Source organism: Nyctibius grandis, chromosome 22 (assembly GCF_013368605.1).
Source record: "Nyctibius grandis isolate bNycGra1 chromosome 22, bNycGra1.pri, whole genome shotgun sequence".
Taxonomy (NCBI): Eukaryota; Metazoa; Chordata; class Aves; order Nyctibiiformes; family Nyctibiidae; genus Nyctibius; species Nyctibius grandis.
In genome coordinates this window covers 3,768,021-3,780,086 of record NC_090679.1, presented here as the reverse complement: position 1 = coordinate 3,780,086, position 12,066 = coordinate 3,768,021, and the positions used below count along the sequence as shown (strand labels likewise).

Here is a 12,066-nt window from a genome sequence, read left to right as displayed (position 1 = left end):
TTTTTTCATTCATGCCAGAATTTCTTTGCATACCAGATGTACATCATCCTCCTTTGGCTGGTGATTGAAAAGAATTAAAAATACAATCTTCCCTCCACATCATTCTGTAATGGCTTGTTTTGCTTTGTTTGGGCAGGGGGTCTGTAGCTTCATCCATTTTTTAAATTTATGTATGCATAAACAGAAATACGCAGAGTTTTGTAACGGGGCTCTGCCCCTTCACCCTCAGGAATAATTCAGTTATTCACTATGTCCAGCTTCCAGCCCTCTTGCAGCCCCGACCCATCATCTTCAGCCCAACCAAGTGCAGAGCTGCTGCCCCCATGTCCCCTCCCTGCACTGACGGAGGCCTGGCCCACGGTGGGCAAGAGCTCGCCTGCAGCAATTGGTTTCTTCAAATATTGCATTTCACATCCTCCTGATTCTTGGCATGCTTTTATGCCCTAAAAGCTCTAGTTATTTCAAATTCATTGCACTTAAATGTGCTTTCAAAATGCATGCCTTTTGCTTAGAAAATACTGCCATTCTTTGTATAATGTGGTGAAAGGTTTAACAGTGGTGAATCGTTCTTACGTGTGCGTGAAAAGTATATTATCAGTAATTTTTCAGTGTAAAAATGTGTTTGTTCAGAAATTATACCACTGGTATAAGTATTGCAGCTTCCTGCTAGTGCATTTATATAACCATCGAATTGCTTGCAGTACAAATCCAAAGCTATTCAAAGCAGATCTTCTATAGGAGTTTAACTCCAGGGGTCTGCATGTCTGTGAGAGTCTGGATAACGAAGCACTGCATTAAAACGTGCACCCTCGACTTTTGATTGCATCAGAAAGCAAAACGGCGGAAAAGCCTTGGCTAGCCATCATTAGTTTGTTCAGATTGCAGGCTGTTTCATATTGGGATCAACAAGAGTATATCCTGAAAATCTGTTTCTGAAGATTGCAACACATTACAAGAAAATAATATATAGCTTCCAAATACATAATACATGACCAGCTTTTGATTTCCTTTGGAAATCTTTGGATTTTACATTTGGAATAAAGACTGGAACATTAACTTACCCTCATGCATGGGTTTAAGATTTGCGACTTTCTGGGACGAAAGAGAAGGTGCAGACTCTGAGCGGCTTGCTGCGTCCATAGCAGACCACAACGGAGCACACGAGACATGATTTGCCCTGTTTAAATAGTAATGTATGTGGCTGAATTCTGAGGATCTTCTACATAACCATTTGTGGTGTGAATTCACCAAGGAACTCCATTTTTAAAATAATTTCTAACAAATTTAGTCAAAATGAAGCAAGTGACTTTACACTTGTTGAATATGAATATCCGTGAGAGGTGTAAATGTGGCATAACTAACTCATGCTCTGGTTTGTGATAATCTGTGGCAGCAGAGCAGCTCTCACTGCTTTACAAGGGCAAACTGTTCACTGTGCAACACTGTCACTCGATGCTTGTTATCCTTGTGAATAGAGAGCTTAATTTGTTCAACAGATTTTTTTTCATTAAGGAAGGATTTTGCTTTTGGTTCAAAATTCGAAAGCCTGTAGTCCCGCTTGTCCAACCTATTCCTAGCAGGAGTTAGGTCATCTCCACCGCATGCTCTAAGGTAACTCTCCCTTGATGGCATCCTGTGCACAGGCAGAGTGGGTAACCAGGAGGCTGGGGTACTGTACTTGGAGTAGTTCAGTTGAAAAGAGAGCTGAAGCAGCATAAAATGGTGAGAGGGCATTACGGTGAAATAGAAGGGGTGTGGGGCGGGGGGAAGTGACAGTTGTAAAATGTACTATGTGAGAAATTCTTTTAGTGTTTATAGATTTTATTTTTAAATGATGTAAAAATAAAGTTTGTGGGAAAAATTTCTTGGATTTAGTTTGCACAAATGTCTCTGTGTTGTTACAGTTAATGCAGAGAGGGAACATGTAGCACAGTAATAATCTATTATTATTGTTTGCTATAGTAAATGCAGAATAAGGAGGTCTGTTGCCAGAGGAAAGGGAATTGTATGTGTGGGATAAAGATTCTTAACATGATTATCAGATTATATTTTCAGCAGTAGGGGCATCACATTAAGTGTTCTGGTGTCTGTGGGCTGCATTTCCTGGATACACTTGATTATCTTTCAAAACATACCACATCGATTGCACACCCTATGTCTACCTTAGGAAAAAATCCCCCTAAGTCTCTTGTAATGAAGGGAAAGTTCATCTTTTATCCTCACCTGTGGAGGGAGAAATGCCTTCCTCCTACACAGTACTTTCCAAGACAGCTGGATTTGTTTCCCAGGTAGATGTGGCTTCTGGCAGGTGTCTGGAGGATCAGCATGACGGTGTCATGGCACCGCAGTGGTCAGTTTCCATTGGAGCTTTATTACTTTGGTATTTTTGGGATGCAGCTTCACCCAAAAGCAACAGTTAAGGAGAGGAACTCCAGCTCTATCTCTATTATTTTGTAATAAACAGGAAAAGTCCCACATCCTATTGCTACCACAGGTCAGCTGTGGAGTCTTGAGTGCCCATGCTCACCTCTAGGCAAACTTTTGGAACGTATTATATTTGTTTAGGGTTTTTCCCTTGGTTACTGAATGTTCATGTTTCTTCAGTGGAGAAAAACTGCAAAATACGAGCACTATATGCCAGGAAAATGAGGATGTAGGATTATCCCAAGAGGCTTTGGCCCTACTGTGCGTGTGTCTGTGGTGTCTCAAACAACTTCCACACTGGAAACACAAGCTGTTTAATTAAATACACTTAGTGCTTGTAGGAGGAGCCGTATTCAAAGAGAACTTGGTCTTTGGTCTTCACTTTGTACCAAGTTTTCCTCCTGTACCAGTGTACTTTCAAAAGGAAAGGTGAGGAGGGTGTATATGCCATAGCAGGAATTGCTGTAATGGATGTGGCATCAAACCGATGGATGTTTGTATTGACACTGGAAGAACTGAGACTTTTTGCAACACAGAGACCTGGCAGTGCAGCTCCTCTTCCAGTTCTGGCTGTACAAGGATCTTACATGCACAAGACAAAAACTTTCCTAACAGGGTCAGTCAGCACTCAGGGTTCTTACAGAAACTTGTTAAAGGTAACTTTAAGTTCAGGGCAAAAGCCATAACATTTTTCACCCCTTGTTCAGTTGCTGTCATAGAAGAACCAAATGGTCATTTCTCTTTGCTGTAGGCCAGAGATCCTTTATTCGCTTCTAAGTCTTTTTTTTTAAAAAGAAAGCAGTTACTGTCATGCTTTGCATGTTGGATAATTCACTTATAAAGGAGAAACTGTTACAGTTTCAAGGCAATGAATCAAAGATATTTTCCTTAGTGATTAATTTTTATATTTTCCTCATTCATGGTGCAGATTGAGTGACAAGAGTTCTTGTTAATATGTTTGTATAATTGTCAAATCTGACTTTTTCCAGATACCTGGAAGGAAACCATCTGACTGCTGTGCCAAAGGGGCTCTCCACCTTCAGACACCTGACACTGATGTAAGAAACACCTGGTTTCAATGTCAAGAAAATTACATGACACTCTGTGCACTCTGTTGTAGGTGGAACATAAATAATTAGTATTTGGGAGGGGGAAAAACACACAAAACCCAAAAACCTTCTGTAATTTGAATTTCAAAAGAATGTCACAGTGGCCACTGCTGCCAATAAGTGTTCATAAAGAGTGGAGAAAGAGTGAGGTGCCTGAGAGCACCAGAGCCCCTTCCTCTGCAGGAGCTTCCAGCCTCTGCAAGAGGACTGAGCTCTCATGCAGGCTGCTCCAGTTTCACTTGGCAGATTTATCTGTGCAAAGCTGTAAAGGTCATTAGCAGAGGAGACTGCATTAATTTGTTCTAGGTGAGGCAGTATTTATAATGCTAAGGCAATGAAAATTTGCATAGGTGTTTCTGCTGTGAACAGTCATACAGATAGAGACACAACTAGCCTTTTTTTTCAGTAAATTGCTCCCTGAAATATACAGGAGTGAAATTTCTTGGCTGACCTGTTTATCAGAAATTTTCAAATGGTGTTTGAATCAGCTGTAGATACTCAAGTCAAATGGGCAGAACAACCTCAGACAAAAACAACACGCAGCGAAAACTGGAATCCTCTGTTTTAAAACAGTGTTTTATTTGGAAACATCTCTAATTTTGTTTTTCAAGGGAGAGCAACAACAAAACAAATGTTCTGTTTGAGCCTAAAAGACTTCTTTAAATTAAAAATGAAGTTTTGTTCTAGTAGCTGTCAATGTGAAGAATATATGGAAATGGTATGCCTGTAATAAATTCCAAAGCAAGTTGGTACAGTAAATATTCATCTTCACTTGTATCATCTATTAATTCATCTTTCTTCAAAAATTTTGCTTGTATTCTCTGATTCTTTTTTTGGTATGTTATGGGCTGGAAATACGCCTTAATATTTCTGAGTCGAAGCTTTTTAGAGGAGTCTGATGTGCTTAGCTCTTAGAGCTTATTGAAAGTTGGTTTAAAAGTATTATATAAATTGATAATATGTGACTTCTCAATTGCTTCAAGCATTTTGCTGTGCAGATATTATGTAATCTTTAAAACAGGCTTATTTCTCAATTCATACATATAAATGATATTTTCTCTGTGTGTTTCTTCAGTGATTTGAGCAACAACAGCATAAGCATGTTGGCCAATTACACCTTCAGCAACATGACTCAGTTATCTACACTGTAAGTAGTCCAAAGTTTTTATAACAGTTTTAATTGCTTTTCAGACACCATCTTAGGTGCTGAACAATTAGTATATATCTTGTTACTTAAGCATGTGGCTTTCCATGCTGCTTTGTGGTTGAATTAGGAGTGAAATAATCAAAGCAAATACAATGTTGTAACTCTGTTCTCTCATTCTCCCAGCATCTTGAGTTACAACAGACTTCGGTGCATTCCAGTGCACGCCTTCAATGGGCTCAGGTCGCTTCGAGTGCTGTAAGTACCACTTCTTCGATGCAGCTGAGTTGCAGCTTATTAGAATGCTGTTGATGGCAGGGAGGTTTTTAATGAGCAGATGGCATTCACTTGATCTAGTAGTCATAAATATTTTCACACAATTAGCTTCAATGTACTTGTACTTAGGTGCAATATGTCCGGTAATGACTAGAGCAGGTGACTGCTAAACTTTGAAAAGAAGCAATTGCATATTTGCAGGATGACTGACTTTGATAGTTCAGGGACAAGAACTATCATGAAAACAGGCTTCCAAGAGGCTGCCTGGAGTCTGTTTGTCTCTTCTACTCGAACGATGTTTGGGTGCCCCACAGGAAAGGAATTTTCTCTTTATCTGTAAAAACTGGATTATATTTTAGAGTGTAAGTTTCCATTGGATGCTTCAGCAAGAGTGTCTTTACTGAAAACTTGTTCATTTTTAGAATATTTTCTATTAATTTAGATTTCACCAGGCAAGTTTTACATAAAAGAATGCAATCTGAAGGGAAGTTAGAAATCCCCACACTGAAACAATGAGTAAGTCAAGCCAGGGGCTGGGCACCAGTAATGCTGAGATGCCTGTCTCCGATGTCTTTAAGTTGTGAATAAAATTTCACCTCATGCTGACTGATGGCACACTCAGAGATGTCCACGTGTGGTTTCTTTCTTTGGAGATCCCTTTCTACACTCTTTCTTTCCAGTGTAGCTGCTCTCAGCAGCTTTCTGGATTGAACAGTTTGCTTACAATCTCTTCTGAAAGTCATCTTCTTTATATCGCCTTGGAGTGCGGGCTGTGGGCCTGTTCCTTGCAACAAGCAGCCCCTGCCAGCTTCTCTTAGGCATCTGCTAGGCTGACTCCTGCTTCAGTCTTGTATTTACAATCTCTCACTCCCCATCTGAAACAAACCCTGAGCTGGGTTTGCTCAGTTGTGTGTGTGGACACGTGACCCCATGTGCAGATGTCAGGACAAGGTGGAGAAGCCACCTTCCTCCACACAGCCCAGCAGCACAAGTTGGGTCATCATTACTCACACAGTAAACTGAAAGCAAGTAAATTGAATAGCTTAACTGTGATGAGGGTATTCAGTGTGCCGAAAGAGCAAGAGCTTTGAACACTGAAAGGTCAGGACAGAGGAGTTGAAGAGTATGTCCTGAGTGCTTTGAAACTTCACATTAGTATTGTCTAAAAAGTTAGCTGTCATTCACATGCAGAAGTTTCTATGAATTTAAAGAGCAAGGGTTGCTGTGCACTGACTCCGTAAGAGTGGAGTTAAGATGTCAACATGGGCAGTACTGCAACTGTGGAAGCGATCAGGCAGTGCTGTTTGGCCGAGCTCTTTCACTGCGGTTTGAGTAGTAAAATAGATATCTAGGTTTCAACCTCCTAACTTACAAGACAGCTTTAGATTCCCAGTTTTCATTATTAAAAACAAGAAAGAGATGTGATTTGGATGTGTTGTTTTAAGTTTGGCATGGGACTCTGATTTCTAGCGCACCAGGATGGTCACATTTGAGCTGTTACGTGAGTCCTGAAATTCAGCCACAGATGAATATATTCTGTTTCGTGGCCAAATAAATTATTCCATATGGAGCTGTCTTCTGGCCTGCTTCTGATATGCAAGCTAGCTTGATTAAAGCTAGTTTGGGACTCTCTACCCTGAATTGCAGTGTAGATATACCATGCCTCACTCTTTCCAATAGCTACAATTTGTCTTTTGGGTTCTGCTCTTGCAGGCCACGTACGGACAGAAACAGCAGGCAATATTTTAATAACAACTATTATCTTTTGGCTTCTTTAAATGATCTGCTAATCAAAATGAAAAAATATCTTCCTCCTTCATGGGAGAAGCCCTCCCTGTCTTGCACAGAGCAGCATGAGTGAAATGAAACCTAAATGGGAATCTCTGCCTCTGCTCCATGCGCATGGAAGCCTCCAGATTGATTTGATTTATTATGGCCCACAAAACTCTGGTATCAGCTACAACTTTTGCCACATGTCATCTATGTTGTTATTAAAAAATCAATTCTCCAGAGAGAAAATGGCTTCCGAGTGACAGTGAGCAATCTGTTATTGTCAGTTATTTATTATCCATATTCTCAGGGGAATTTAAAAGAGAAACATAAGCAAAACAATTTCTACTTTTTTTTTTTTTTCAATAAAAGGAATATAGACATCTCATTACCTTTGGCTGTGCATGCATTTGAAGGTAGCAGACCCTTCTCATACAGGCTTCTGTGTCTTCCAAATTCCTTATGTTTTCTTTACTTTTTGCCCCTCTATAGTAAATGAAGTAAATATGTATTTGAAGATCAGAATAATCATAGATGTGTGAAGAAGTTGATCTTTGACAGATATCTGGTTCTGGCCTCTCTCTCTCTCACACCTTTCAGCACAAGCCCAGTTGAGAAAACTGCACAGTCAACATGTTTATGTTTAAGCCAGAATATATATCAGTGTTTACACAATCAGGCCTTTAATCTTCAGTCTTCACATGGCTTATCCATAATGGCAACCAAAGCGGGCTGGGGAGCAATTTCAGCCTAGAGTCTTAAGAATTTTTGTAATAAACAAAAGTTGCTATCAGCAGGTTTTTGCACCAAAGCTATTGCAGTGAAAAATTGTAGGTTTGTTTTTGATTTTTGCCCAAAGCTAGTCTTCTTAAAAGCTAAATGTAAACAGATTAAAAAAGCTGAGGTTGAGACAAAGTAATTATAAATATTAGAACTCTCTGGTAGACCTGAACTGATTATTTTAAAGAATATTTTTATTGTGTGACGATGTTGTAACTTCTGACATTTTGTCCTGATTTAATCAAGTGGCAAATTCCAGAACTAAAAATACTTTCTCAGATCACTAAACAATTTTTCATGTTACATTTATGAAAAAAAAAAAGATAAAATGAGCTACAGAATATTCTACTAACATGACATATTCTAGTGTTACTGAAAACTGATGTATATTCACTGCAGTTCAAAGCTCACACAAACATAGCAATATTTCTGATGATAAAGCTACCACTAATACTCTTCAGGCACACCCTTGGAACCAATTTTTGCGATATACTTTCATTGCTGGATGCTGCACTGATCTGACATAACAGAAATAGTATTTGGCTTTGTTTCTTTTTTTTTTCATCGCCGAATGACTGCTTGTACGTATCCAGTAAACCTGTAAGAGGCGCTACTGTTATGAGCACTGAGCAGTGACACTGTGGCTTCCCACTTCCTCCGACATCTGAGTTGTGTTGGTTCCTGCAGGGTTTGGTATCCTTCGGGGTTCGTTGGTGGTGTTTGCCCTTGATGGGATGTGCTCTGTAAGCTCAGCCAAGCTTTTAGCCACGTTTCTGTCTTTACAGGGTAGGTCATTGTTTACTGATAAAGCATCCCCTTTGTGTCTATAGGAACTGGATATTATGAGACAATGGGCTAGGAGGCAGGGCTTGGGAACAGTTAGTAAAATAAAAACAACCCAAAGAAATGAACCATAAAACATACCTCAGTGTTTGAGATATGTAGTCAAGTCATTCATTCCAAATGGTTTTATATTTTTGATGGTTTTGCCTTCTTACAGATAAATGACTTTGTCATTCTTCAGCTTCTCTTGGAAGAAGTTTCCAAGACATCTAGGAAAGAAAATGCACCCCTTCACAGAATAAACACAACTGATATGACACAAAGATAAATATAATTTCTGTTGTCTGTTCAGAGAGAATCATCTTGCACATCTTTATGTAGTTTAAAAGATCAGTATATAAGCTTGTTATGAGTGGCTGCTTATTTACATATGCTCATTTCACTGAGGAAGGGAGCGTTTTGATGACAAGTTGTTGACCAGGCCTGATCTTGCATGCTCATACCTACAAAAATACTCTTTATTTAATAGCTGTGGGGTATGTCTCAGTCAGTTGGTCATTCTGTATAGAATTAGTGAGTGTGCTTTATCTGGAGTTACTGTGTGGGAGCTCATATCCTTCCTGTTCCTGTTCGGATTAATTGCTTGGAGATCCATCCTTATATATACCAAGTGTTAGTATTAATAGCCAAAACCTACGTATGCCTAAAAAATAATTTCAGAATGAAGATGTTGGAAGGGGAGATTTTTGGTATACTGGCATCAAGAACTGGAGAGAGATGCCAGCAGGATAACTCGCTGCGGTTTTTGTGGTTTCATGCTCTATAGAAAAGCTTTGCAGCACAATAAGATAGAAACTGCAGCTGCAATGAGCAGCTGTAAAACGTTGTGGTAACATTGCTTGTGCTCACATAGTTCACAGCTCCATGGTAGAGCCCAGCCTCATGGGAGGACAGGACAAGGTGTATCTTCCCCTGGCAAGCTGGGCTTTTCGTGCTACGTGTATGCTGGTGTAAGGCAGTGTATAAAGGCAGAATTCACGAGTTATAAGGCACCATGTAGGTCCTGGTGAAGCTTACAGTGGTGTTAGGGAAGAAAGGATGCAAAAAGAGATGCTTCTATTTTCATCTGGGGCTATTGTGTATTTCCATGGGCTCAGGTGTTTGGTTTGTTTTAAATAAACTCAATGTTTGCACCATTTCAAGAATCCATACAGTCACAGAAATAAAAAATAAGGTGTGATTGCTGTGTTCCACAAATCACCAGGTAAATTAGAAAATAAGTGAGGGAAAGAGCTGCTACAAAACTGACACGCAGCAGGTTTCTGCTTTCCACCCTCCTCTGCCACGTCTGGAGCACTGACAGGAGTTCCTGGACCTGGGAGAGAGGCCATAAAGAATACAGCAGTTTGCTATAACTGAACCAGCTCAGGGGAGAAGTGCAAAAGAAAATATCATTTTAAAATATTGATGTCCTTTTCCTTGGCAAGTTTTCTACCAACTTTTGTTTAAGAAACAAAGTGAGATCCAGCGGAATCGACTCCTGTTGGCTCCTTACGAGTTCTTTCTGTCTGTTACTATGTGAAGTGCTAAACTGGTATTCAATGACATGCAAACTAGAAAAGTTGGAATAAACTATAAATATTTTTCTCTATGCTATTTTTTTACCAGATAATTATCTAGTGAGGCAGAGGACGCAGCAGCTGAATAGCTGATTTTATGTATTTATAAAATAAAATCTTACATTATTATGTATCTTCTCTGGTGTATTTTCTGGATAGTTTTTATGCAATTGTCGCCTCCAGCATCCTGTGCCCTCCCGCACACTCATTAGTTGCTGCCCATTTTCCTGTCTGATCGTAGCCTTGGTGCTGCAAGAAGCGCTCTTCCTCTCTAGTTGTCTGTCACAGCCTCTAGTGGTGGTGCCCTACTCTGGAGCAGGGCCTGCAGTTGCAATTGCAATGAAAACCACAAGTAATCACAAATAATGATTTTTACTCCTGTGTCTGCCACTTTGAGTACAAATATTGTGCTCCACAAGCTGCAAGAAAAATCTTCGTGTTTATGCTTGCCTGTGCAACACACACATAAATGTATTTCTTAGAAAGGAGATAAAGTAGCTGCTTAAATTGTCCTGGAAACAGTAGAAAACAGTTTCACAAGGATCCTGAAAACCCTGCTATAAAAATGTTAGTTTCTTTATGCAGGGTGAATAATGCCCTAAAACAACTAATTTCAAGTATTTTCCATGGTAGCATAAATGCATTTGTCAAATGGATTTTAAAAATACCACACAAAGTAGTATTTCCTACTGTAAGAATGGGAAGCTAGAATGTGCAGCTATATTTGCCCTTATGGACTCTCGTTCTCTCCTAGGATCTCTCTGAAGTCAATATTTAATTTAACTTTCACAGTTCCTATTTTCCCTGTTCTATTTTTCCGGTGTTACTGGCTAATGGGATTCTGTAAAAGAATACAGGTCTGTATGTGAGGGTCTGCTTGTCATCAATACTTTTAATAACATAAATAGTATGTCACCTTTTTAATTTGAAACATTAGTCACCAACAATTCCAATTGTATCATTATTTTAAATGCCAACATCTAGAAGTAGAAGTAATAAAGCATGGAAGCTCATGAGTTGTGAAGCTCATAGAAACTCTTAAAGAAACAAAATTAAATATCCTTCTTAAGCACCAATTCCTTCACTTGTGGGGAGCAGATAAAATACTGTGGTTTGATACCTTCCTGCTTCTCCCCTCTTCTAGGACACTCCATGGAAATGATATTTCCAGTGTTCCCGAAGGTTCTTTCAATGACCTGGTATCCCTGTCCCATCTGTAAGTACTTCTGTCTGGGTTCATCTGTTTGATTGACAGTTTCAGATTTATAAAACAGTACATATTATTACAAATTTAGGATGATATAGCTTTTCTGTTTTTCCTGCTCACTTTCCATATTCTGCTCTGGATATTCATAGTGTATCTGTTCAAAGGAAATAAAAAAATACTAGAACCTGTTGTTCTGAGTTACCAAAATATTTTCTTAAGGAAAACCAAATGAGCAAATGTGACAATTTCCTCTTCTGTGGACTTTGTGTTTAAGGCTTTCTTTCAGCATTGTCTGTGTGAAATGCAGAGTGTGTTATGGTCTGAGAGTGAGACAGGAAACCTCCCACAAAGAGCAAATATTAAGCAAATGTGAATTCTTTGCTTAATAAGTGTCATATGTTTTACATACCGAAATGCTGTCAGTGTATGAACTTGTTGATGAATCACTACTTCAGACATATATATTTAGTCGTAAGGAAATTGGTCATTTCACAGCATTAATACCTCATTCCGTAATTTGCAAAAAATTATTAGACATTTCAGGTATTTCAGGAATTATCGGAATATCAGATAATTCAGAAATTACTGTTGTATTGGTGGAGGTCCAGAATATTTTTAAATGTAGTTCACTCGATGAAAGAACTGTAAAGGCAAAGAGCTGCAATTGTTACAAAATAAACCTGAAGTGTAACAGTTGGTGCCAAAAGAGTGAACAGAAAATGTTTTTTCACTGAGAGAATGTGTGATACTTCACATTATTAGACAATAGTTGTAAAGGAAAAGTAATTTTGCGTAGCATGTTTCTTGGTTACTGTCCTCAGGTAATCAGAGGGTTGGGTATGTCTTGGTCCTTTTGTGAAGTGACTAGTTTCACAAGTTGATTCAGATATTTTCTGCCCTGATGCTGCCCTCATGCACGTGAGTTGATGTTGATGTATACGCACATCAAGACAC

The 12,066-nt window shown here is 39.1% G+C and overlaps 1 protein-coding gene across 1 annotated transcript in view; it reads left to right on the top strand.

Moving 5' to 3' along the window:
* Positions 1–12,066, top strand: part of SLIT3 (slit guidance ligand 3) — a 524,461-nt gene that overhangs the window by 430,576 nt on the left and 81,819 nt on the right. Inside the window, exons 21-24 of the mRNA XM_068417108.1 lie at positions 3,414–3,482; positions 4,609–4,680; positions 4,864–4,935; positions 11,050–11,121. Of these exons, the coding sequence (XP_068273209.1) occupies positions 3,414–3,482; positions 4,609–4,680; positions 4,864–4,935; positions 11,050–11,121 (285 nt within the window). The remainder of the gene's footprint in view (positions 1–3,413; positions 3,483–4,608; positions 4,681–4,863; positions 4,936–11,049; positions 11,122–12,066) is intronic.